Below are 21,413 nucleotides of genomic sequence, written 5' to 3'. Positions count from 1 at the left end.
TGCCTTCTCTAGCGCTCTCCTGATTGCTTTGCTGATAAGTTAAACCCTGCCACTGATCTTGATGCCACCTCGTGGACCTGTTCCCTTTTCCTCCGTCGAACACACGGAATTCGACAGCATGACCGAGGATGTTTATACCGTTGACCCCCGTTCCGACAACACCGATCGCTTTCCCCTCTCTTATTTGTCTGTCTTCAAGGAGTCTCTTTGTCTGTCCATAGACCCTTCCCTTTCTCAAACAGCCAGGAAGTCAACTGTCCCGATATACACAATTCGGCCATTCTTTGACAACCTCGACATTGACAATTCCTCGAACGACCAAGATGGAGAACTCGACGACCTCAGCTGGGGTCGGAGCCGGGACCTCGGGGGCCGAACTCCTCGATTTCGCCTTGTATCGATATAAGCTGTCATTACCAGCTGCCATTGCTGCCGTCATCGTTTTCTTAATCCTCACGTTGCTTCATGTCTGGCGTATATACCGCCATCGCTCATTCTACTTTACCGCCTTTACCGTCGGCGGTTGCTGTACGTACCCTCTTGGCCATGGTCCCGCTTAAATTAATACAGCAGCAACGCCTTTCTGGAGATTATTATACTAACAAGACGTTTCTGTCTCGGTTCACAGTTCAGGTGATCGGTTATTGTGGTCGGATCTGGTCCCACTTCGACAATATGGCCATTGGTGGTTTCGTAATGCAAGCCATTCTCATCCTCATCGCACCGGCCTTATACGCGGCATCCATCTACATGATCCTTGGACGGTTGATCCGCGCTTTGCACGCCGAGCCAACATCCATCATCCCGGTCAAGTGGATGACCAAGATTTTTGTTGTTGGCGATGTCCTCTCCTTCCTTCTGCAGGCTGGTGGGGGCGGCATTCAGGCGGCCGGCACTTTGGAGTTGTTCGACATCGGCGAGAAGATCATCATCGTCGGTCTCTTCATCCAGATCTTCATGTTCGGCTTCTTTCTCGTCACCACTGTCGTATTCCACACCCGTTTTCGCCAATCCAGCGGTTCTGATCGACAACATTCTTCAATCCGATGGAAACGCCATTTGACTGTCCTGTACGTTGCCAGCGCTATCATCATGGTGCGAAGCATCTTCCGTGTGGTTGAATACCTCCAGGGGAACAGGGGCTATCTCATCTCACACGAGATTTTCCTCTATGTCTTCGATGCTCTGCTCATGGCCTCCGTCATGGCCATCTTTTTCGTCTTCTACGTCGACGACCTCGAGCCATCCAAAGTCGGGAAACATGACAGCGCTATGGAGATGCTGTCAAGCCGAGACAGCGATGGACCGGGGATGGTGCCGCGTCCATATGGTATTTAAACCAACCCTGGGCTGCACCAGTGACCACTGCATGTTGTGGCCGCAGCCAGAGCAGAGCGGCCGTAGCGTGCTTCGGGAAGGTGCATGAGATGGGCGATGACAAGGTGTGGGAGGCACTGCATAGAGGAAGAAAGAGGAGAGAGATGTCGATTGACGACTCACACTCACACAGCCGTCCTATAGATGTCTGGAAGTTCACGTCCCGGAATGGCGAGGTTGTTTACAGCTACCACCAATCTTGCGTTCGATAACTAGGACCTTGAAGTCAGCGGCGCTGAGGGACCCACACCTTGCAGCAGCGCAAACTAGGAGTAATTACTATCATATATGGGAAGGACATAGATAGATCACCAAATGGGCTCCCTCCTAACCTATAGCGAGTAGCCAAACATCTTGGAGGTGCAAGAAGTTCGTTACCTATCTATATCGAGAAAAAAAAGAAGCTCGTAGCTAATAACGAGGGTCCATAGGGTGTATCTATGCTCGGGTAAGAAAATGAGAAGTCAATCTGCCTATGATACCATCAAGTGTGCAGATGAACCTTATTAACATGATTAGAAGAAATATGTACCTCGCGTGAGCCTCGCGCCAACTCGGTTCATCTGGATTCATTTCCTGACTGGAATCAGTCGAATGTTAAGTGGTCCCTTCATCCACAGGATGTAGGCTTTGCAGCGCAGGAAGTTGTCCGAGGTTTCTTGGTCCGCGAAAGCGAGATCATAGTTCCAGGTCAATCTCGCAAGAATCAATCTCATCTCGACATAGGCCAGGCTAGAACAGGGCGTTAGCTTGGAGTTTTGATTGACAAAGTCCACGGTGAAAAGAGGATACTTCTTTCCAATGCAATTGCGCGGCCCGACTGAAAATGGCTGCAGTGCTGCTTGCCTGCGTTTGTCCAACTGCAGCCCCGTAGGATCGGCCTCGTCCAACCACCGCTCAGGGATAAACTTGTCGGGTGCAGTGAAGTTCCTGGAGCTGTAATTCATAGCCGACGGCCATATATCAAGTGAGGTCTATGCAACGTGTTAGTCAGCTTTAACCAACGAGGGGAAGTGTGCGGCAATCTTACACCCCCGGGGACTCGATATCCGCAAATGACATCCCCACCTGGATGACATTTTCTTGGAAGCCCGCTAGGAACAGGAGGAAACATTCTCATGGCCTCATCCAGGACCGCGAGCATGTACTTTAGCTTGTTGACCGAGAAGAGGTCGATTTCGCCTTCGGAAGTAAAGCTATTCCGGACCTCCTCGGCCAACCGTGCCTGAACTTCAGGGTGCCGTGCCAGGAAATATGCCGCGCCGGAAAGTGCCGTGGCGGTGGTTTCGCTTCCCGCGGTAACCAAGAGCCTCGCGTTGGCTACTATTTCATCCATGGCCAGCAGACTGCCGTCGTCAGACTTTGCTGTTGCCATTGCCTCAACAAAGTCTGGCCGTGACGTCTCGAGGGCCAGTCGCTTGGTGATCTTATCACGGGCGTACTGAGTCTGCGTTTCAAAGGCAGCGCCAACGTGGTGTCCATGGGGGTTAATGTGCCTTAACATCGTGAACAGAGGAGGGATTGCCCACTGAAGCGCTAACATGGCCCCAACTTGTCCGATCGACTCAAAGATGGTCCTGACCCATACGTGGTACCTCGATTGCTCCAGGCAGCCGAAAGGTTCTCCAAACGCCAGGTCGCCGATCACGTCGAACGTGGTGAAGTTGAACCAGGCGGCGAGGTCTGCTACGGCAGGCTGAGGCTCTCCGTCTCCGCCGTGCGTCTTCTCCTTGAGCCGTTGCATCAGCAGATCAACGTAGCGCGTGATCAGGGGCTGCTGGTCTTGCATGCTCTTGGCCGAGAAGCCATGGGACAAGATCCTCCGAAAGCGGGAATGGTCCGCCCGGGGTGCTCCGAGAATGTTGCGAACAGCCATGGCGTAAAAAGTCGGATCCTTGCCATGCTCTCCCTGTCCGTTCTTGCGATGGCCGCGAATGGCGTTCCAGGCATCGGGGTGGGTGAAGGAGAGACGGTTAGGCGCCACACGGACGACATCGCCATACTTTTCGTGTAGCTCGTGGATGACAATGGGGAGACGGCCGGTCAGCCAGGCAAGGATATAAGGGAACGGCGTAGCTGCCCATGATTTGGGACCGGGTACAGGCCGTAGCGGGTGAAAGAAGACATTATAAATGATGCAGGATGCCGACAAGATGACACCCTGTAAAATGGACGACGATTAGTTATAACTCTGGCGGTTCATACTTATATAGTGTGCCGCACCAATTCAAGGGATACCAGAGCCCATCCTTCGAGACCCCGGTGGAGCTGTAGCGGTGTTAAGAATTCGGCTCGTAAAGTGGCCATCCTTTGAGGCCGGGGCGCTAGAAAGACGTAAGGTAGAAGCAGTAGTGTAATTAGCACAAGGCTCTTACAGATAAAGTTTACGGCACAGCAGCTGCTCATGCTCCCCGCAGGAAAAAAGGCACAAAAATAAATAAAGGGGGCGCTTGAGGGGGCGGGGGCTGTAGTTAACGGTCGCCAACAACCGCCGTGATCTGCCACCTCCTCTACTGTGTAAGCGTAAGGACACCTCAGCAACGTTCCACGGCAGATAACGAATCACGTGTCCGGGAGGTGAGTTGCATAACACCCTGCTCGACCGATCGACGCTAAGACCGATACAGCTCCCATTACGACAGTATAAAGCAAGGAACCCGAGACATGCACGTCTTTTTGAGCGATTTCTGGTCCGAACCTGCCAATGTGTATCGGGAAGGCGAGAAAAAGCATATACGCGGTCATATAACCTGTTTCGACGGGGCCGACCCTTGCCGAGCCAATGAGAGAGAGGTTATTACAAGGCCCTAAGCTGAATGGCCATCTCTCCCCATGTGTCGTCTTCCAGCTACCCAAGAAAAGAGATTCTTCAAAAGTATGTCATTGTTATCCCTTCTCTTCTATAGGATGACGACGAGATATTGGCCCTTGGCAGGTTGAGCGCTTACTTATTGTACTAGCCACGATCTAGGACTCAGCCCAAGAGTAGCAGCAAGTGCGTATTACGACGCCATGTTCTCCGTCGGGTAGTATTTGTAGCAGGTCAATAACGACAGATCAGGAGAGCTTACATAGTAGTTGTCCACTACCAAGCAAGTTAGATCCCCAGATTCGGAACACCCTGCATTCGGAATGCCCCACATTCGGGATAATAATTAGTTGGCAAACCTCGCGCCCCGAAACCCACCTATGTTAATTGTCAGAAGCGCTGGAGCTTCTAAAGCACTAACCACACGCTAGCCACAGCGCGTGTTACGCTCACGAACGCTTTGGCCATTTCCTTTGTCTATAAATATCACTCGTTTTCTCCTTTGTACGCTAGATAGTTCAACAAGGGCACCTTTTGGACCTTCAAAGCCACCTGCTACAAGTCTCTCTCGAATGCTTACTCGAGCTTGCTACTGCGTTTTCGACATTATTATTCGACCGCGTATCTTCCTATCTATCGAACCTACCACAAAACAAAACAATAAGTATCCGATTCCACAATTTATAACTCGATCGCTTCGTCATTGGAGCCGTCTATACGGTACGGCCGGCCTCGATCTGGGCCAGTTAGATCTGTTCATCGAGGCCAACTGTCCGTTACGACTTATCACCATTTCTTCCTTTAAGACACCAAGCTACGTCTAACTATGACCTCGGAGCTTTGTTTCCCTATCGTAGCTAAGTCAACTCAAATTCCATTGAGTGAAAACCCTTCTTGACCTGCCAAGATAGACGCGTCCTATGATTAAGGGTAAACAAGAAAAAAAATCTGGTCACTTGGACACTGCACCAGTGTTCATAAGTACACCCTCTACGACTGTGATTAGACTCGCAGAGGACCTGAAATCAGGTCGCCAATGCCGCTCCGAGACCATCCTGTAACCAATAAGAGCGTAATAAACAGTTCCTTAGAGTATTATAAAGTCACGACTTGAGGATCGATGTGCTTGGGACACGAGTCGCAAGGTCACCATAGACAGCCGAGGAACAGCTTGCAAGTCCGAGAAGTCTGACTTAACCCTAAGAACGGCTAAGGTTCATATCAGATAGATATCCTTCCGTTATGTTTGGAGGAATATACGAATCGGCCACAGCAGGAAAAGGAGAAGGTAATGCGGTTACGCACCATGGAACGGTTATACACGTATCACGTATTTGTACACTAGATTCGTATAATTATTACGTGCTTACCAGATATACGACATCCGAAGTTGATGGAGGACATGCCTGTTAAAGATTAAGATATAGACGAGTATGTCCCGATATTTCAGATGCCTAAGACACGAATGGCCGTTTGTTCCGAATCACACACTTACCTCCCTCACTCGGTATCTAGTGTGAAGGAGGTCGACTAACGGATTCACTTACCATAGTCGAGGTCTATATATTGTTATGTGTATTATATACTCTGAGCGCACCTAAGCACATTAATACTCAGCTCACCTAGCAGACCATAGTTGACTCGATGGTGACTTCTAATGTTTAATACTGCGTCGACGCTCAAGATTGCATCTTACCGTTATAGTAATACTCGTGAGCATTTTTACACTTTGTGGCTAATAACATCTATACACTGGTTGAACTCTACCCGAATTAAAAAAAAAAAAGGGTAAAAAGTTTCCAAATACTAATCACCGCTTAGCTATCTAGGGCTGTTATTTTAGCGAATATTAGGTATCTATGTAACCTTGCTCACAATCTTCGGAAATTGCGTGTTGTTTTTGTCACATAGCACTATACCAAACATGCCTACCATGACAGGATAAAGACGGTGCCACAATGATTACCTAAGTCAGGCAGCTAATAGTATGAATCCTAGACTACGATTTGATCAATTTCACTGGCATACACTGTATATTTGCTCTCGGCTATTCTTCTTGTTGCTTTTCTCCCCTTCTTTGCACCGCCATTGTTTGCTAAGATGCCGCTACTAATACAGGCTGGCCTCTCAAGAGCCTAGAATATACTTCCATCGCTCCTCATATATTCCACCTCCTGTTCAGGCTTTCGAAACCTCCTTGTGCTGAACTTCGACAGCCTCCTTGTCTGTCGACACTGAACCAGAAGCCTCGCGGGTTGGTCCCCCGCCTGGGCCAACACAGACATACCGGCGGAACTTTCTCGCCGGGAGACGAGCCTCAAACTGAGATGGTTATCAGAACACCGCGAACGCTTGTATGGATGCGAAAAGCAACATACCATCTGGTCAATCTCTTCCAGAGTCCGATCCTTGACCTCTGGCAGAAACAAGTATACCCAAAGACTGGCAAACACCTGGTCAACAAATGGTTTAGGAGAAAGACCTCTGGCTCCAGAAAAACTCACGCTGATATCCAGCACGATGGCGTCCAGATATAACCGTATTTGGGACCCCAATTAAGTGACTCCGGGTTTATGAAATACGGAGCGGTAAACGTGGTGAGCCAGGCAGCGAAGAAGCCAATGGCGGTGGCGAGGCCGAAAGTGTAGGAACGCAAACGCTGGGATGGGAGCTCGCCACCAGAGATCCAGGCATATGTTGCAACCATGCCCTAGGAAGTCGTCAGCAAGACGATTAATATGCGAGACACAACACTGCAGAGGGGCTAGACGGACATTGTAACCGAGGATATAGATCACCGCTAACCCAACGATGGCCTTGCCCGTGGACTTTGCACCTGGCTTCACCTGGTACACAACAGCGGTGAGAAGTTGGGCAAGCCCGCAGAGCAGCAAGCCGGTGATCAGGAATACGCGGCGACGGCCAAAGTGGGTGACGAGGGCGCTATTGATGATGATGGCGACGACGCCGACCGAGATGAGAATGCACGAGTTTGCGAATGCATCGCCGATACCGGCCATCTGAAAGAAGTATGTTCCGTAGGCTAATTAGCTAGTGTCAGCACGGTGGCGACGTCCTGGCCGGCAGCAACTTATTACCGATCATGTACATGGCTCCTGACGCCCCTTGAACGGTTAGAGCGCAGGTCGCGAGGATGGTTCGCCTCCGATCCACGGGGTTACGAAACATATCCCACACGACAACACTCTTCTCTCTGGCTTTCTCCATCTCCAAGGCAGCTTGGATGTCCTTCATCTCGCGGTCAATTTCGGCGTCGGTGCCTGGGCGGTGCCAGCGCAGCGCCTTGCGCGCCTGGTCCAGCTTCCCGTGTTGGGCCAACCACCGAGGGGACTCGGGAATAAGGAGTAGACCGAGACTCATGATGACGGGCATTATGTATATCAGCCCCAAAGGGATTAGGTAGGCATTGCGGCCGTCAATCTTTGCGGTGAAGTTGTCGACGACCGTGCCCACGAGGCTGCCGACGGAGGTCCAGATCTGAAAGGACGAGATCATAAGGCCTCGGTAGCGGGCCGGGGAGCATTCCTAGGTAATTCGGAGGCGTTAGTGACCTGCAATAGAACATGCTCAAACTTCCCGATATTACGACACCACCGGGCTTACCTGTATGTACAGCTGGGAGAAGGTCATAAACATGCCATTGGCAATGCCCAGCAGCAGGCGGCCGGCATACAAGCCCCCAATACTCGTCGTGGACATCATAAGTACATTGGAGACTGTGCACAGGGCGCTCGCCACCCAGACCGTCATCTTCCGGGACATGATGGTGGCGATGGTTCCGGCCATGGAGGAGCTGAGGAAGGCCCCGAGGGTCATGAGCGACGAAATGAGCTGTTGCCGCTCCGTGGAGATGTTCCATCCTCCCGGAACGGTGGCGTCTGCGTAGCCAAACACCTAGGTAGCCGGTCATCAGTTGTCTGTTGCAGGTGGTTATGGGAAAAGGGCGAGGGCCGGCGGAAGACAATTACTCTAAGAAACCCAACCATGGCCTGGAGCCCGCCGATCAAGCCAAAGTCGAGGCCGTATTGAAAAGGACAGAGCGACATCAGCGTACATGCTGCCAGACATTTCCAGTGGTGGGCAATCGTGTAAGGCTGCTCTCGCGACTCGCTATCGGAATGGCCTGTGCCGGTCGACGACGACGACTGCTTCTCTTCGCCCATCTTGGGTGTTCCGAGGGTCGAGCGGCCAACTGAGAAAGTGGACGAGCCACCCCAAGGAGCAAGGTCGGCGGCACGCGCGTGCTGATAATTATGGAGTTATTGGGTTTCTGAAATGGAAGACAAATCTCGGATATCTCCGCATGCCCAACGACAAGGTTCGTCACAGCCCTGCCCAAGTCAATTCAACGCAGTACCTCTTGCCAGGCCCAGGCCCATGGAAGTGGTAAATACCGCCTTCTGAGTCCCGTTGTGCAGGACTGTACGACATACTTATGCGACAGATCGTGAATGTTCCCCTCATCAGCCCCGTGTGCTATGACGCTTTGCCTGCTTTTACAGCTTTACCATCAATCTCGCAGACAGCGTCACATGTTCGACACCCGGGTGGCTATCTAAACAAGCTCGCTGAAGGCGCTTTGCGCACCTATTGTGTATGGATGTAGTATGAACACAGTACACAGTACGGGAGACACGAAGTGGGACATCCATGGCGCCCGATCCAGCCAGGAAACGCTATAGCCGTGTTTTATTATTGTCCTCCGAATCTGGGGGAATCACGGGAGAGCCAGTGGCATGCTAAGCCCGATAGAGTCGTATCCGTGCGACCCGTCGATCTTTGGAGTTGCTCTCTGTGTTCAGCCTCCATCGAATGAGAAACTGGGATGGAATTGCCGGCCTTTAGCCAACCACTCTGAAGGCCAGCCGCCATCGTTTTGGAGGGGTCGCGGCGGAAAAATCAACAACGGCAAAAACAACCAACCTTTGTGTAGTAACATGCGATACTGCATGGCTACTTGGTAATTAGACATGCAAGGTAGCCCAGCGGGAGATCATGCACCGAAGTTTCCTCGCACCGCGTTGTGGGCGTCATTGGAGGCTGTATCCGTCCAGAGTACGGATGTAGAGTCCAGAGTATTAAGTAATAACCAGGGTCTTCCCTTTCCATCGGATTTGGCTTTCCAAGACAGGAATATTTTCGAGGAGGTCCGAAGCAACATACACAGCTTCCTTCACTGAATCCCCGTCATGACATGCCTCAGCAATCTTTCGACTGCCGGTTGTGAGTTTGGGGACTTTCCGCATTGAGGCCATGGCAGGTTCCAATCCGGACTTTTGACACACGGATGACTCCCGAACAGGATCTGCTGGCTCTCTAGTCTCACCACGTGAACGGTGGGACCCCGCTTCCTGCTTGCACGCTAGTGTACTTTCTTCCGACGGCATCTACATGCTCTCCACGCACGGGATATAAATTTGCTACCGAGATTGTCCATTCTTGACAAGTGTAAGGGCTATGGGTTTCCTGAACAGCCCCGCGGCCATGGTCGGTCATACACATGGATTCAGTGATGGTTAATTACCACATTCTTCTTGTCTGCGTTCTAGAAGGCCAAGCTTGCCAAGCTCCCATTCAAATCCTGCCCCTCCCGCCATAACGCTTTTGTTTGTGTGATTCTGTCAGACAGAAGACAGCCTTACCTCGTTACCATTCCAGAGGGGAGAAGGACTGGACGGAAAGTTGCAAAATTCTGCCCCTTCTGCGCCCATCTCGGTCCGCGGCTCCATTCGCGCTCAACCGTTGTCGTAATTAAAGCGGCTGCTGTGCAACAATGCTTTCAGAAAAACTCATTGACAGCTTCACGCTGTTCAAGTTGCAATCGGCCATCGCCGATGCGGGTCTTTTCAATGTCGCCCTCGCCTTGCTGGCCGTGGTAGCGACGGCTATTGCCGCCGACTACGCCCACATGCTCTATCTCAGGTCGAAGATGCCGCCCGGCCCCTTTCCCTGGCCTATCGTTGGCAACACGTTTACGCTTCCCGACACGAAACCATGGTTGTATTTCGAGGAGCTGTCTAAGAAGTACAACACCCCATTGATTACATTTTGGATCGGACGGTCAGTACTAGCAACCTCGAGCGAAGCTGACCGGGATGTGACTGACCCGTTCGCCACAGGAACCCCACTATTTGGATCAACGATGCCTGGTGCGCTCACGACATCTTGGAAAAGAAGGCTCAGATCTATACTTCGCGGCCTCGTATGGTTGTCTTTGGCGAACTTGGCAGCGGCCAGGCAAACCTGGTCACCATGAGGATCCGGAACCAGCAGGAGCGCGACCATTGGCGTATTCATCGCAAGCTGATGCACGTCGGCGTCGGCGTACAGTCGGTCCGCGGTTACCGAGAGATCCAGAACAACGAGAGCAAGATCGTTGCCTATGACTTCCTCCGCGAGCCGAAGGAGTACGTGAAGCACCTGGAGCGGTATGCGACCAGCGTCGTGTCCATCATTGCGTTTGGCCGGCGGGTAGCGAGCTATAACGACCCCATCATCACCGAGGTAATCGCCTTGATGCAGCTGGCCGCCGATTTGAACGTTCCCGGAAAGTCTTTTCCAATGCTTCTCGAGACATTCCCCAGTAGGTAGCCCTTGTCCCCCGTCGTGGCTCATACACGGAACCGTCTCTAACCAATGACTATTAGTCCTGGCCAAGTTCCCGCGGTTTATGCCTTGGTTCAAGGGACTCGGCACTCGCAGCCAAAAAGGGGGCCACTACTTCTTCTACACCCTAGCCCAGGAAGCGATTGAGCAGTACAACCAGAAATCGCCTTCCGAGCAGGCCTCGATGCCAACGCCGTACGTCAAGACCCTCTTTGACGAGGCCAAGAAATACAACCTCCCTATCAATGAGCTCTCGGGTCTGACCGGCAACCTATTCGGGGCCGGTGCGGACACCTCCTCGAGCACACTGGTCACCTTCGTCCTCGCGTGCTGCGCGTTTCCTGATGCCATGGAGAAGGCCCAGGCCGAGATCGACCGAGTCATTGGGCCGAACCGGTCTCCGCACTGGGACGACTCACCCAGGCTGCCCTACGTCAACGCCTTTGTGAAGGAAGTCTTCCGCTGGCGCAGCGTGGCCATCATTGGCGGACAGCCGCACTCGCCCACGCAAGATGACACGTACAATGGCTGGCTGATTCCCGCCGGGTCCTGGGTGCAGGGGAACGTGTGGGCGATTCACCACCACGAGCGCGAGTTCCCGGACCCGGACCGCTTCTACCCGGACAGGTTCTTCGAGGACAACGATCACCACCGCCCGTTTCCCGGCGACAGGGGCTACATGACCTTTGGCTGGGGCCGGCGCGTGTGCAGCGGCCAGGCGCTGGCCGAGCAGGGGACCTGGGTCACGGTGGCGCGGCTTCTGTGGGGATTCAACATCCGCAAGGCAAAGGATCCCAAGACAGGAAAGCAGATCGACGTCGACATATTCGCCTTCACGAACGGGCTGAATATGCGGCCGCAGCCCTTCCCCTGCGAGATTGTGCCGCGGAGTGAGGAGATCAAGGAAGCGATATTGAGGGAAGGGGAGCAAGCATTGGCGGATCTCAAGCTTCACGACGGCGAGACCAGGTACCGGATGAGCACCTTCTATCAACAGCAGAAGAGGAAGCTGAAGGAGGAGCCCGTGCTCGATGAGCACGGAAACGTCAAGGTTGTCAAGGTCAAGGCTGTTTAGATCGCAGCCTGAACCAGCGCACTCCGAAAGTAGAGGAGAAATACGAGTCTCAATGAAACTCAACTTGCCCTATTTACCTGAGTTGCTTTTGTCGATTCGTTGCTTGGTATCCTTGTTTCCTCACAATACCTACCAAATCAGGTCTCATCAATTTAGGAGATCCAGTCGACCAGAGCCTAATCAGGGCAAAGAATGGCTAGGGGAGAGAGCTTCGCATTTTCCAGAGGGGTTACCGCCTAATGACCACACGGCATCGCTCTAACACTTGGCTCCGGATGCTTCCAAGCGAAGAGTTACTAATACTTTGGCACGGAGTAATTAAAGAGAATCGAAAGAGTGGTGGTGTTGAAACGTGTGACCCTAACCCCGACATGAACGGAAAACGGCTTCCAGATTTCGAGTTGATACGAGCCAAAGCTGGGCACGCCAACCTAACTCCAAGTGAGCTTGGGTGAAAGACGGGTGCGGGGGAAGAGGCTTCGGATAACCCCCGCATCACCCACCCCAAGTTGAGAAAGCATCAGACGCGGTAGATGAGGGGAAGAAGGCGGAACAGGCAACGACGGTCCGGAATAGGCTGATGTTTTGCAGGTAACATTGCCAATGCGGAACGGAACAAACACCCATGGCTGAAAGAATCAACCCCCCCATTCGTAGGGATGGAATCGGAGGCGCATGTGTGTATGTACATACGTAGATAGATACATGTACCATACGCGTTCCATCGCATGGCCTTCATTAAGACCAGCCGGCCTTTCCGATACAAGGCTTAATTAGATCTTCTGAGGTTGGCAAAGCTGATATCGACGATTACAATCATCTTACGGCCATTTTGCCCATTTTGAGCAACACGCGCTGAAGCTCCCATCAGCTATCCCTTACCGGACTCAAGTACACCCCTCGTCGCATCTCCATCCCTTTCCAATCAGCCACATCCAGGGGTCTTCTTTCTGTCTCCTGATATCTAACGCCATGTCCACCACGTCGGCCCCAAAAACCGGCATCAAAGTGATCGTGGTTGGCGCCGGCTTCGGCGGCCTGACGGCAGCCATCGAGTGCCACCGCCAGGGCCACGACGTGTCCATCTATGAGAACTTCCCCGAGCTCAAGACCCTCGGTGACATCATCTCGTTCGGGGCCAACGCCGGGCGCATCTTCTACCGCTGGTCCAATGGCGAGATTGCGCGCCGCCTGCGCGAGCTGTGCATCGACCTGTCCTCCTACGGCTTCCGCATCCACAAGTGGGACACCGGCGAGGTGGTCTACCACCAGCCAACGCCCGAACAGAAGCCCGACGCACCCGTGCTCAACGGCCACCGCGGCGAACTGCACGAAGTGGTGTTCAGATACGCCCGCGACGAGCTGAAGATCCCCATCCACCTGGGCCAGCCTGTCAACGAGTACTTCGAGGACGAGAACCAGGCGGGCATCGTGCTGAAGAGCGGAGAGCGCGTCGTCGCCGACCTCGTCATCGGCGCGGACGGCGTGCGGTCCAAGGCGAGGGAGTTGGTGCTGGGATATGTAGACAAGCCGAAGAGCAGCGGATATGCGGTGTGGCGGGCGTGGTAAGTTGTTCTCATTTGTTTTCTCCGGTTTTTTTAGACGAAAAATAAAAGAAGTAAAAACACCGGCACGTGTAATTCGGCCTCCCGCTGACCCGTCCCAGGTTCCCCAACACAGACATGATCAAAGACCCTCGCACACGCGAGTTCTGCATCAACGGCGACACTTTCAACGGCTGGATCGGCCCGGACGTCCACTTCCTGTTCAGCACCATCAAGGGTGGTAAGGATTGCTGCTGGGTCTTGACCCACCGCGACGAGCACGACATCGATGAGTCCTGGTCCTTCCCGGGCAAGCTCGAGGACGTCTACAAGGTCCTCGAGGGCTGGGACCCGACCTGCCGGGCCATCGTCGAGAAGACGCCAAGTCTGGTGGACTGGAAGCTCGTCTACCGCGATCCCCTGCCGACCTGGGTGAGCAAGCATGCGAGGATCTTGCTCGTCGGAGACTCGGCGCATCCGTTCCTGCCCACCAGCGCCCAGGGGGCAACTCAGGCGATGGAGGACGGAGTGACGATTGCCGTGTGCCTGAGGAGAGCCGGTAAGAACAACGTGCCGGCTGCCGTTCGGGTGCACCAGGAGATTCGGTAAGCAGCATAGATAGATAAGATGGCCCTAAGACTCGTGTCCGCATTTCATCTGACCGTAAAACAGGTATGAGCGTGTCCGCTTGGTGCAGAAGACCGGTGAGACCACGCGCGACCGGTGGCACAAAACAGACTGGGAAAAGGTCGCCAAGGACCCCAAGAGCATCGCGTTCCCGCGCGAGGACTGGATCCACCAGCACGATGCCGAGAAGCACGCCGAGGAGGTGTTTGACGACATCTTCAAGAAGGTTACGCAGCCGGAACTCTTTGAGAATGTCAAGCTGCTGCCTGTCGGGCCCATCCCCGTGGCGGTATGATACAGATAGCTTCAGATGCAGCAAGTTCTGTTGTATCTCAAGTTCTCCTGGGAGGTTGCATTGGATAAGCATGGGGCTTATGATTAAGAAAGAATAGGTAATTATGCTACATTGATGTGGCGTGTTAGAGCTGGTGATATCGGAAACAGCTGACACGCATTGAGCGGTAATTATGACGGGGTGTGCTTTGATATATCCAAGACACATTCTTACAAGGAGGATTCGGGCTGGTGGCTCGTGATTATAGCTAGAGTAGGGCCTGTGAGAGACAGCGCGAGAATGGCATGTTTGCGCCCTACTTCGGCCATGATCTACCTCCGAACTGACGTGCTACGATTTAGTTAGTAGAATGATAATTAGGGGTAGAATGGCCACGCTAACAATGAGCCTATGGGAACTGAGTCTCGTTTAGACTAGTCCCAGAAAGCAAAATCGAAGGCTATTTCCGCTCGAGAAACCAACGAGTAATAATATTTAGGTGAAAGAGTCAGGCAAACACAGAGATGATGTAGCCTCCCTGGCGCTCTTCCTGTATTCACTGTCTAGGATGTACGGTGCTGATCATGTTAGGTCGAAGTCGGAAGGGCTCGAGTGCTGGGTGGACGTTCAAGTCTACCAGCAACTTACTTCGACCTGTCGGCGTATATCTCATCTCTTACAGTAGCGGGAAATACTCCAAGGATATGACATTGACAAGTAGGACGTAATGGACTTAGTTACTCCCCATCTATCTGCATAATAATACTCTTGGTCTCTAGGAAGTTGTCCATGCTATGCAGCCATCCTTCTCTGCCCTGCCCACTGCTCTTGTATCCACCAAAAGGCAGATCAACCCCAGTTAAGGGGCTGGTACAATTGATGGCAACATAGCCGCTCTCCAAGGCCTTCGCCACCCGCATTGCCCGGTTGACATCGCGCGTGTACACGGCCGCGTACAGGCCAAACTCGGTGTCGTTGGCCTTGGCAATGGCCTCGGCCTCGGTATCGAACGTGTTGATGATGACGACTGGGCCAAACACCTCCTCCTTGGTGATGCGCGCCGTTTCCGGGGTGTCGAGGAACACGGTCGGCTCAATAAAGTAGCCGTTTGTGGTCTCGAGCTTACCGTTGCCGCCCAGCGCCAGCGTGCCGCCGCTCTTCTTGCCCTCCTCGATGTACTTCAGCACGTTGCGGTACTGAATCTCGTCCGCCTGCGGGCCGTGGTTGGTCTCCTTGTCCAACGGGTTCCCGGCTCTAGCGGCGGCAAATTTGGTCTTGAACGTCTCGATGAACCGCGGCGCGATGGTCTTCTGCACATAAATGCGCGAATTGGCCATACACACCTGTCCGCTGTTGACCTGGATGCTGAACTGCGTTTGCTCGGCCGCCTTCTCCAGGTCGGCGTCCTCAAACACCAGAGCGGGTGACTTGCCGCCTAGCTCGAGGATGACCTTTTTCAGGTTGGTGCGTGCCGCCTCCTCCTGAATCAGCTTGCCGGTGCGGCTGGAGCCAGTGAAGCTCAGGGCGCGAACGTCCATGTGGCGGGAGAGGATCTGCCCCGACGGCACGCCGTGACCGGATATGATGTTGAAGACGCCCGGTGGGAATCCTGCCTCGACGACAAGCTCGGCGATGCGGGCGACGGCGAGTGGTGCCTTCTCGCTCGACTTCAGCACCACAGTGTTGCCAGTGATGAGCGCAGGTGCGGCTTTGGAACCGAGAAAGTGGACCGGCGCGTTCCAGGGGATAATCAGCGCCACTACGCCGTAGGGCTGCCGGAGCGTCATGGTCACCAGGCCCGGCGTGTTGACACTTGCCTGCCCCTGGACGGTCGCCCAGGCCTCCGAATAATGATCGAAGTGGGCGGCGGCGGTGAGCGCGTAATGATGGGTTGCGACGGGGATGCCCATCGAAATTGAGTCCAGGCGAGCTAGCTCATCCTTGTTCTCCCGGAGCAGAGCGGCCAGTTTCTTCAGGTAGACGGCTCGCTTGGCTCCTCCCATAGCGGACCATGCCGGAAATGCGGCCTTTGCCGCCGCCACTGCGGCGTTTGTGTCTTCCGCGCTCGCCTCCGGAACTGATGAGCGTTAGCGGCGATGTCTTCCCCCAACCCCTCTGCCCCCCTTCAAGTCAGGCCGGGGAAACTGACCATGGGCGGACACTTGGAGCGTTGCTGGGTTGTAAATGGGAAACGTCTTGCCATCGGATGCCTCGACGAGCTAGCGGTTGTAAGACTTCGAGTTCGGCTAGAGTGAAACGTGTTGCACGGCGTTCTTTTACCTTTCCATTGATGAGCATCCGAGGTTGAACGGGAGCGATGGCAGCCATTGTGGTGCCCTTCCCTCCTGTTGTAGCAGTACTCGGTTGTTCTGTTCAAACTGAAAAAAAAAAAATAAAAAAAAATAAAAAGGAGGAGCCAAAGGGTTATGACAAGGGGCGTCCACTTCGCAGCAAAAAACAGGTACCTAATAATCATACACGAGCCTTTACCGATGATCAAAGTGCAGCGTCTTATGTCGGCTGTATGAGAAATACACTTATCCCGCGACTACACTTGCCGTCAAAGCCGTCACTGGAAAACCATCCTCTGGGGGTCGAACCCCGCTCGGCTCCAAGTGGATCGGTACCTACCTTTAGGTATGCAATCTTGCCAATGTTGTGCTGTGACCACACCACCCCTGGCGTGTCTTGTGTGACATTTGGGCGAGCTGTGGCCATGGAACGCCGTGCCATTTTTGCTGCGGTGATACGGCAGTTGGTCTTCATGCTCCATATTAACCAACCTACCTAAGTGCCACTTGCCTGAAGCCGTCCGAGGATATCTTGGTGGAGATGCATATCCATGTTTAACCTAAAGGAACCGAGTATTACGTGTAGGAGAGTGCGCAGATACCCGTAGCCCCGCACTGGCCATATAGCGCTCTTCCTCATGAGCTAACGGCCGGTTCGTTGGTCCATACCCCGACAGTGGATAATTAGCGGAAAGCATTTCCTGCGGGGTAGTATGTTCGTTGTATGTATTTGGATGAATTACCCCAGCACACGTCGACTACTAACTGACCAGTTATTGCAAAGCTGGCTTGAATATCTCAGGGAAGGGAGGTTTCTAGCGTTACTTGCAGGAAATCGACATACGTTACCCTCCTAAATTGCCTAACCTACGCATGTATGCATATAGAAGATGCAAAGGGAAGACGATGATAAACTGAACCCTCGCTCACAGCCTATCTACCGAGACTCGATGTTACACCGGCGCGGACTCAACATTGAATTGCCGAAATTGAGGAAAAAGGTCACCTCGAAATGCGGTGTTGGGAACTCATCCTCATAGTGCGTCTTAGCTTCTAGGCTCTGGTCGGCAGCTGACTTCAATATTGGCGTGGTTCCCAGTGCCCGCTCGTGGGGTAGATGCTTCTCGCTAATTACATCGCTCAGTTTCGCTATTAACGGTCATCAACGGCCTTTGTAACCTCGAGATCTGTCAGTTATTAACTAACCATACTCGTTACCCACGTCCGTATCAAACGTGTTCTTCAACCCAAAGTAGGGAATACTCTCGCCTTCCAGCGTCGCAGAGAGCCGGGCCCTGCTTGACCTTTGACCTTGCGGGAGCAGAGTTCATTGAGCGGATAAGCCAGCAATCCGCCACAACACCAACGAACCCCTTTGTGAACGCGGCCCGTCACCATGGCCCAAAACGCACCCAAGGGCACCATTGCCATTGAGGAAGCCGTGCTAAACCCCGCAGGCCTGTCATGGATCGCTGAGTCGGCGCCCTTGTTCGACCCCGGCCAAGCCCGGTCCCCCTCCTCTTCGTCCCCGGATAATACATATGTCCAGAGGCTGAATGATCTGCTCATCGACGTTCATGGCGAGCGACTGGCCCAGATGGACGCCCACGGCGTCGAGTACATGCTTCTGAGCCTCACCTCCCCCGGAGCGCAGGGGGAACCTGACCCGGCCAAGGCGCGGGCGCTCGCGGCCGAGGCGAACGACTGGCTGGCGGCGCAGGTGTCCCAGAACCCGCGGCGATTCGGCGCGTTTGCTGCCGTGTCGATGCATAACGCGGCAGATGCTGTGGCCGAGGCGACCCGGGCGGTCAAGCAGCTGGGCATGTTCGGCATCATGCTGAACGACTACCAGGTGGTGAACGAAGGGGGTAATGCCGAGGGCAAGAAGTACTATGACGAGGTCGACTACCGTCCCTTCTGGAAGGCGGTCGAGGAGCTCGGCGTGCCCGTGTACCTGCACCCGCGCTACCCCCCGGCCAAGGACCTGCAGCCGGGGACCAAGTTGGGGGACAGAAAACACATCCTGGGCGCGGCGGTGCAGTTCCATCTGGATCTCAGCCTTCACCTGTACGCTCTTTGCTCTAGCGGCGTGTTTGACGAGTTTCCGAAGTTGCAGGTCGTGGTCGGACATCTGGGCGAGGGGTGAGTAGTCCGGCTCCTGCAAAAGCTACCTTAATATCATTTTATCTCCAACCCCCCGGGGAGGGGAGGGGGGGGCGGGGCGATTCCAGATGAGCGTGGCTGACCGAGACGGTCGACAGGATCCCCTTCAACCTGTGGCGTGCAGACCACTGGTACAACAAGCCAGTCAAGAAAGCCACGAGGCCGTCCAAGCAAGACTACAGCTATTATTTCCGCCACAACATCTCCATCACCACCTCGGGCAACTTCAACACTCCTGCCCTCAAGTATTGCATTGGCCAGATCGGGCCCGAACGCTGTCTCTTTTCCATCGGTACGTTAGGATGATCATCCAACCGGCTCCGAAGCGAGACCTAACATTTTGTAGACTACCCCTACGATAGCATCGCGGAAGCTCAGCAGTGGTGGCTCGCTCTTGATCTGCCCGAGGACCAAAAGAGGCTAGTGGCACGAGAGAACGCCATTAGGTTGTTCAAGCTCCCGCTCGAGATTTAGTAACGCGTCAGCACTGAACCCGTAGCGTGGCGTCTTCCTACAACTACATAGCAGCCTGGCCGTCCAGGCGAGTCATCATTCATTACGTGCATGCGTGAAAGGTTCAATCCCCGTTTCCGACGTTGGGTCTTCAGAGGAAGCCTGCTGAAAGCAAATGGCAAAACTCCCGTGGCAGTCAAGAAAACCAAACGTCAAAACGCATGAAGCAAAATACACTGTTAATTATCACATCATGCTCCGTAGATGTACACATCCATAATTATCTATTCCTTCTTTTCTCTCTGTCGGCAGTGTTACGAAGCTTGCCGAGTTGAGGCGTTGCTCGTTTTCCGTGTCGATCCTGGCGGTTGAATGACCCTTCTTGCCACGGATGAGAGTGCGGAGGACGGGGATGGAGGCGGCAATGATGGTGAGCCCGCCTTCTGCGCTGCCTCAAGTGGTGACAGTGACGGTATCAGCTATGAAAAAACCCATGTCAGAGCAACGCGCCGCTGCCACCGAAGCAAAAAGGAGGGAGATGGGTTATAGGGGTCAGCATACTCGGATCTCCCGTAAGTCTCGGCAGCATGGCCAACTTGACGAAGGATGCGACACCGGCACTACAGCCTGTATTAGCTGCTTTGTTGTGGTAGGAAGTCGATGGCGGAGGAGGAAATTCCTCGTACACGAGGCCCATGCTCATAGCAATTGCAATCCCAAGCCGTTCCTTGACGTCCAACGTCTTGCGCATATGGAAGAGGATATTCCAAGGGAGAAGGGCGAGAACCACGTCGGAACAGCCGGACCAGCCTGTCGTCATGATCAGCGTCAGCCCGCCGCTACCGCCGCCACCCTCCATTGCTGCCGGCCATCGAGGGGATACTTACCAACGGACCACTGATACAGAATCACGATTTTGGCCGGTTCGATGCACCACCCATCCAAGGTATCGTCCCACACCTTGGCGAAGGGCCGGCACTTGATCCACATGAAGAGCATGGCGGTTCCCATGATGGCGTTCATCGTGATCATGACGAACCAGATGATGGTCTTCATCACCCAGCCTTGGCTAAGCCGGAGCAGGGTGAGGGCAAAGGATGTCTTGCTTCGGGCGGTAGCGAGGACGGAGAAGAAGCCGGCAAAGACGGCGATGAAGGTCATCTTGGGGAGGTTCGCTAGGTCCATGTCGTGGGCGTGCTTGCCGTAGTCGAGACTCACGCACACCGAGGTGGTGGAAGCCGAGACAACCAACGAGACCTAGGGCACACGATCAGCTTGGGCGTCGTCCACCTCAGCAGCCTTTGTGTGTGACTGACCTATGATGCGATCAGGAAGTAGTCGTCCCACCATAGGCGCCGGCCGCGGTGGAACTTGCAGTAGATTCTTAGGACGAGAAATGTGGCGGCCAGCGATGTGAGGAGCCAGAAGACGAGGTTAAGCTGCGGCCCTAGGTCTTCGTGGGACAAACCATCATCCACGGAGTGGGCGGACGACGACTGTCTCGGTACCAGGTCTAGTGTCCCCATGTCGAGACGCCACAGAGCGGGCCCGCGGAAGAGAAGGGACGACTGCAGAGCCAGTCTGTCTGGAAAGCCGAGGGACTCAACGGTGATGATGTTCGGACCCAGCCCGAGGGTTGTCTAATAGCCGCCCCGCATCCATCGGCTTCCACAAGGAACAGCCAGAGGCGGTGGTGAGTTGCTGGTCGCCAATTTCGCCGGTGTCATGGGTTCAAAAGAGAGGATGACTGAGGAATTTGATGTCAGATGGCACAGACACAGAATGTGGGAGTCCGCAATTGTGCACCGGTCCAAAAACGTCCCTTTGTGATTCCCCCCAAGACTACACTAATTCGAGCAACTGATCCGTAGTTGCACAAATGCGGAGACACCTGTTGGTCGCGTTCGGTCCTTCACCGGTCGACGGCTAGACCATCGCGTGACTATGGTTTGTGTGAGACAAGAGACGAAAGTCCGCTGTCATGACATCCCATGGGCGTTAGCTAACTAATCGCGAAACCGAGCTGGCTGGGTCTGAGATCGGGGCATTGTAGAAAGATCGCCCGATCAGGTCCAAGATCGCCCTGGTATACGAAGAAACGCTGACGCAATGGGATAAGTGCCAGCAGCTTTACGATTGAACAGGAATAATAGCTGCGACCCCGCCTCGCCTC

At 53.9% G+C, this 21,413-nt stretch overlaps 8 protein-coding genes across 8 annotated transcripts; 4 read left to right on the top strand and 4 right to left on the bottom strand.

Annotated features, from left to right (window-relative positions):
- The first annotated feature begins 9 nt into the window (after nt 1–9).
- On the top strand, nt 10–1,725 carry MYCTH_2299921 (uncharacterized protein). Its single transcript, XM_003660967.1, has 2 exons — nt 10–528; nt 629–1,725. Exons 1-2 carry the CDS (start codon nt 324–326, stop codon nt 1,336–1,338), a joined length of 915 nt encoding a protein of 304 aa, XP_003661015.1. The 5' UTR covers nt 10–323; the 3' UTR covers nt 1,339–1,725.
- A 61-nt stretch (nt 1,726–1,786) lies between these two features.
- MYCTH_73182 (cytochrome P450 monooxygenase) lies at nt 1,787–3,779 on the bottom strand. Its single transcript, XM_003660966.1, has 4 exons — nt 3,601–3,779; nt 2,408–3,538; nt 2,170–2,351; nt 1,787–2,109 (listed from the first exon to the last, which is right to left on the bottom strand). Exons 1-4 carry the CDS (start codon nt 3,682–3,684, stop codon nt 1,947–1,949), a joined length of 1,560 nt encoding a protein of 519 aa, XP_003661014.1. The 5' UTR covers nt 3,685–3,779; the 3' UTR covers nt 1,787–1,946.
- Nucleotides 3,780–6,025: 2,246 nt separating this feature from the next.
- On the bottom strand, nt 6,026–8,370 carry MYCTH_2116458 (uncharacterized protein; the record flags this gene model as incomplete). The annotated part of the gene is made up of 8 exons (XM_003660965.1): nt 6,026–6,043; nt 6,380–6,508; nt 6,565–6,628; nt 6,691–6,896; nt 6,961–7,229; nt 7,285–7,732; nt 7,811–8,101; nt 8,176–8,370. 8 exons carry the CDS (start codon nt 8,368–8,370, stop codon nt 6,026–6,028), a joined length of 1,620 nt encoding a protein of 539 aa, XP_003661013.1.
- A 1,610-nt stretch (nt 8,371–9,980) lies between these two features.
- MYCTH_2116457 (uncharacterized protein) lies at nt 9,981–11,888 on the top strand (the record flags this gene model as incomplete). The annotated part of the gene is made up of 3 exons (XM_003660964.1): nt 9,981–10,267; nt 10,327–10,790; nt 10,855–11,888. 3 exons carry the CDS (start codon nt 9,981–9,983, stop codon nt 11,886–11,888), a joined length of 1,785 nt encoding a protein of 594 aa, XP_003661012.1.
- A 605-nt stretch (nt 11,889–12,493) lies between these two features.
- On the top strand, nt 12,494–14,712 carry MYCTH_2299915 (uncharacterized protein). Its single transcript, XM_003660963.1, has 3 exons — nt 12,494–13,453; nt 13,555–14,037; nt 14,105–14,712. The coding sequence occupies exons 1-3, from the start codon at nt 12,861–12,863 to the stop codon at nt 14,352–14,354; spliced, it is 1,326 nt and encodes a 441-aa protein (XP_003661011.1). The 5' UTR covers nt 12,494–12,860; the 3' UTR covers nt 14,355–14,712.
- A 272-nt stretch (nt 14,713–14,984) lies between these two features.
- Nucleotides 14,985–16,916, bottom strand: MYCTH_2299913 (uncharacterized protein). Its single transcript, XM_003660962.1, has 3 exons — nt 16,614–16,916; nt 16,483–16,552; nt 14,985–16,410 (listed from the first exon to the last, which is right to left on the bottom strand). The coding sequence occupies exons 1-3, from the start codon at nt 16,659–16,661 to the stop codon at nt 15,071–15,073; spliced, it is 1,458 nt and encodes a 485-aa protein (XP_003661010.1). The 5' UTR covers nt 16,662–16,916; the 3' UTR covers nt 14,985–15,070.
- Nucleotides 16,917–17,832: 916 nt separating this feature from the next.
- Nucleotides 17,833–19,446, top strand: MYCTH_2299911 (uncharacterized protein). Its single transcript, XM_003660961.1, has 3 exons — nt 17,833–18,766; nt 18,886–19,079; nt 19,134–19,446. The coding sequence occupies exons 1-3, from the start codon at nt 18,021–18,023 to the stop codon at nt 19,259–19,261; spliced, it is 1,068 nt and encodes a 355-aa protein (XP_003661009.1). The 5' UTR covers nt 17,833–18,020; the 3' UTR covers nt 19,262–19,446.
- MYCTH_2299910 (uncharacterized protein) lies at nt 19,437–20,487 on the bottom strand. The gene is made up of 4 exons (XM_003660960.1): nt 20,128–20,487; nt 19,927–20,050; nt 19,802–19,860; nt 19,437–19,719 (listed from the first exon to the last, which is right to left on the bottom strand). The coding sequence occupies exons 1-4, from the start codon at nt 20,423–20,425 to the stop codon at nt 19,694–19,696; spliced, it is 507 nt and encodes a 168-aa protein (XP_003661008.1). The 5' UTR covers nt 20,426–20,487; the 3' UTR covers nt 19,437–19,693.
- Nucleotides 20,488–21,413: the final 926 nt, after the last annotated feature.

The sequence above is a fragment of the Thermothelomyces thermophilus genome, chromosome 1, assembly GCF_000226095.1.
Source record: "Thermothelomyces thermophilus ATCC 42464 chromosome 1, complete sequence".
In the NCBI taxonomy this organism is placed as follows: domain Eukaryota; kingdom Fungi; phylum Ascomycota; class Sordariomycetes; order Sordariales; family Chaetomiaceae; genus Thermothelomyces; species Thermothelomyces thermophilus.
The sequence above is the reverse complement of the archived record's forward strand: the minus strand, read 5'-3'. Positions and strand labels throughout refer to the sequence as shown.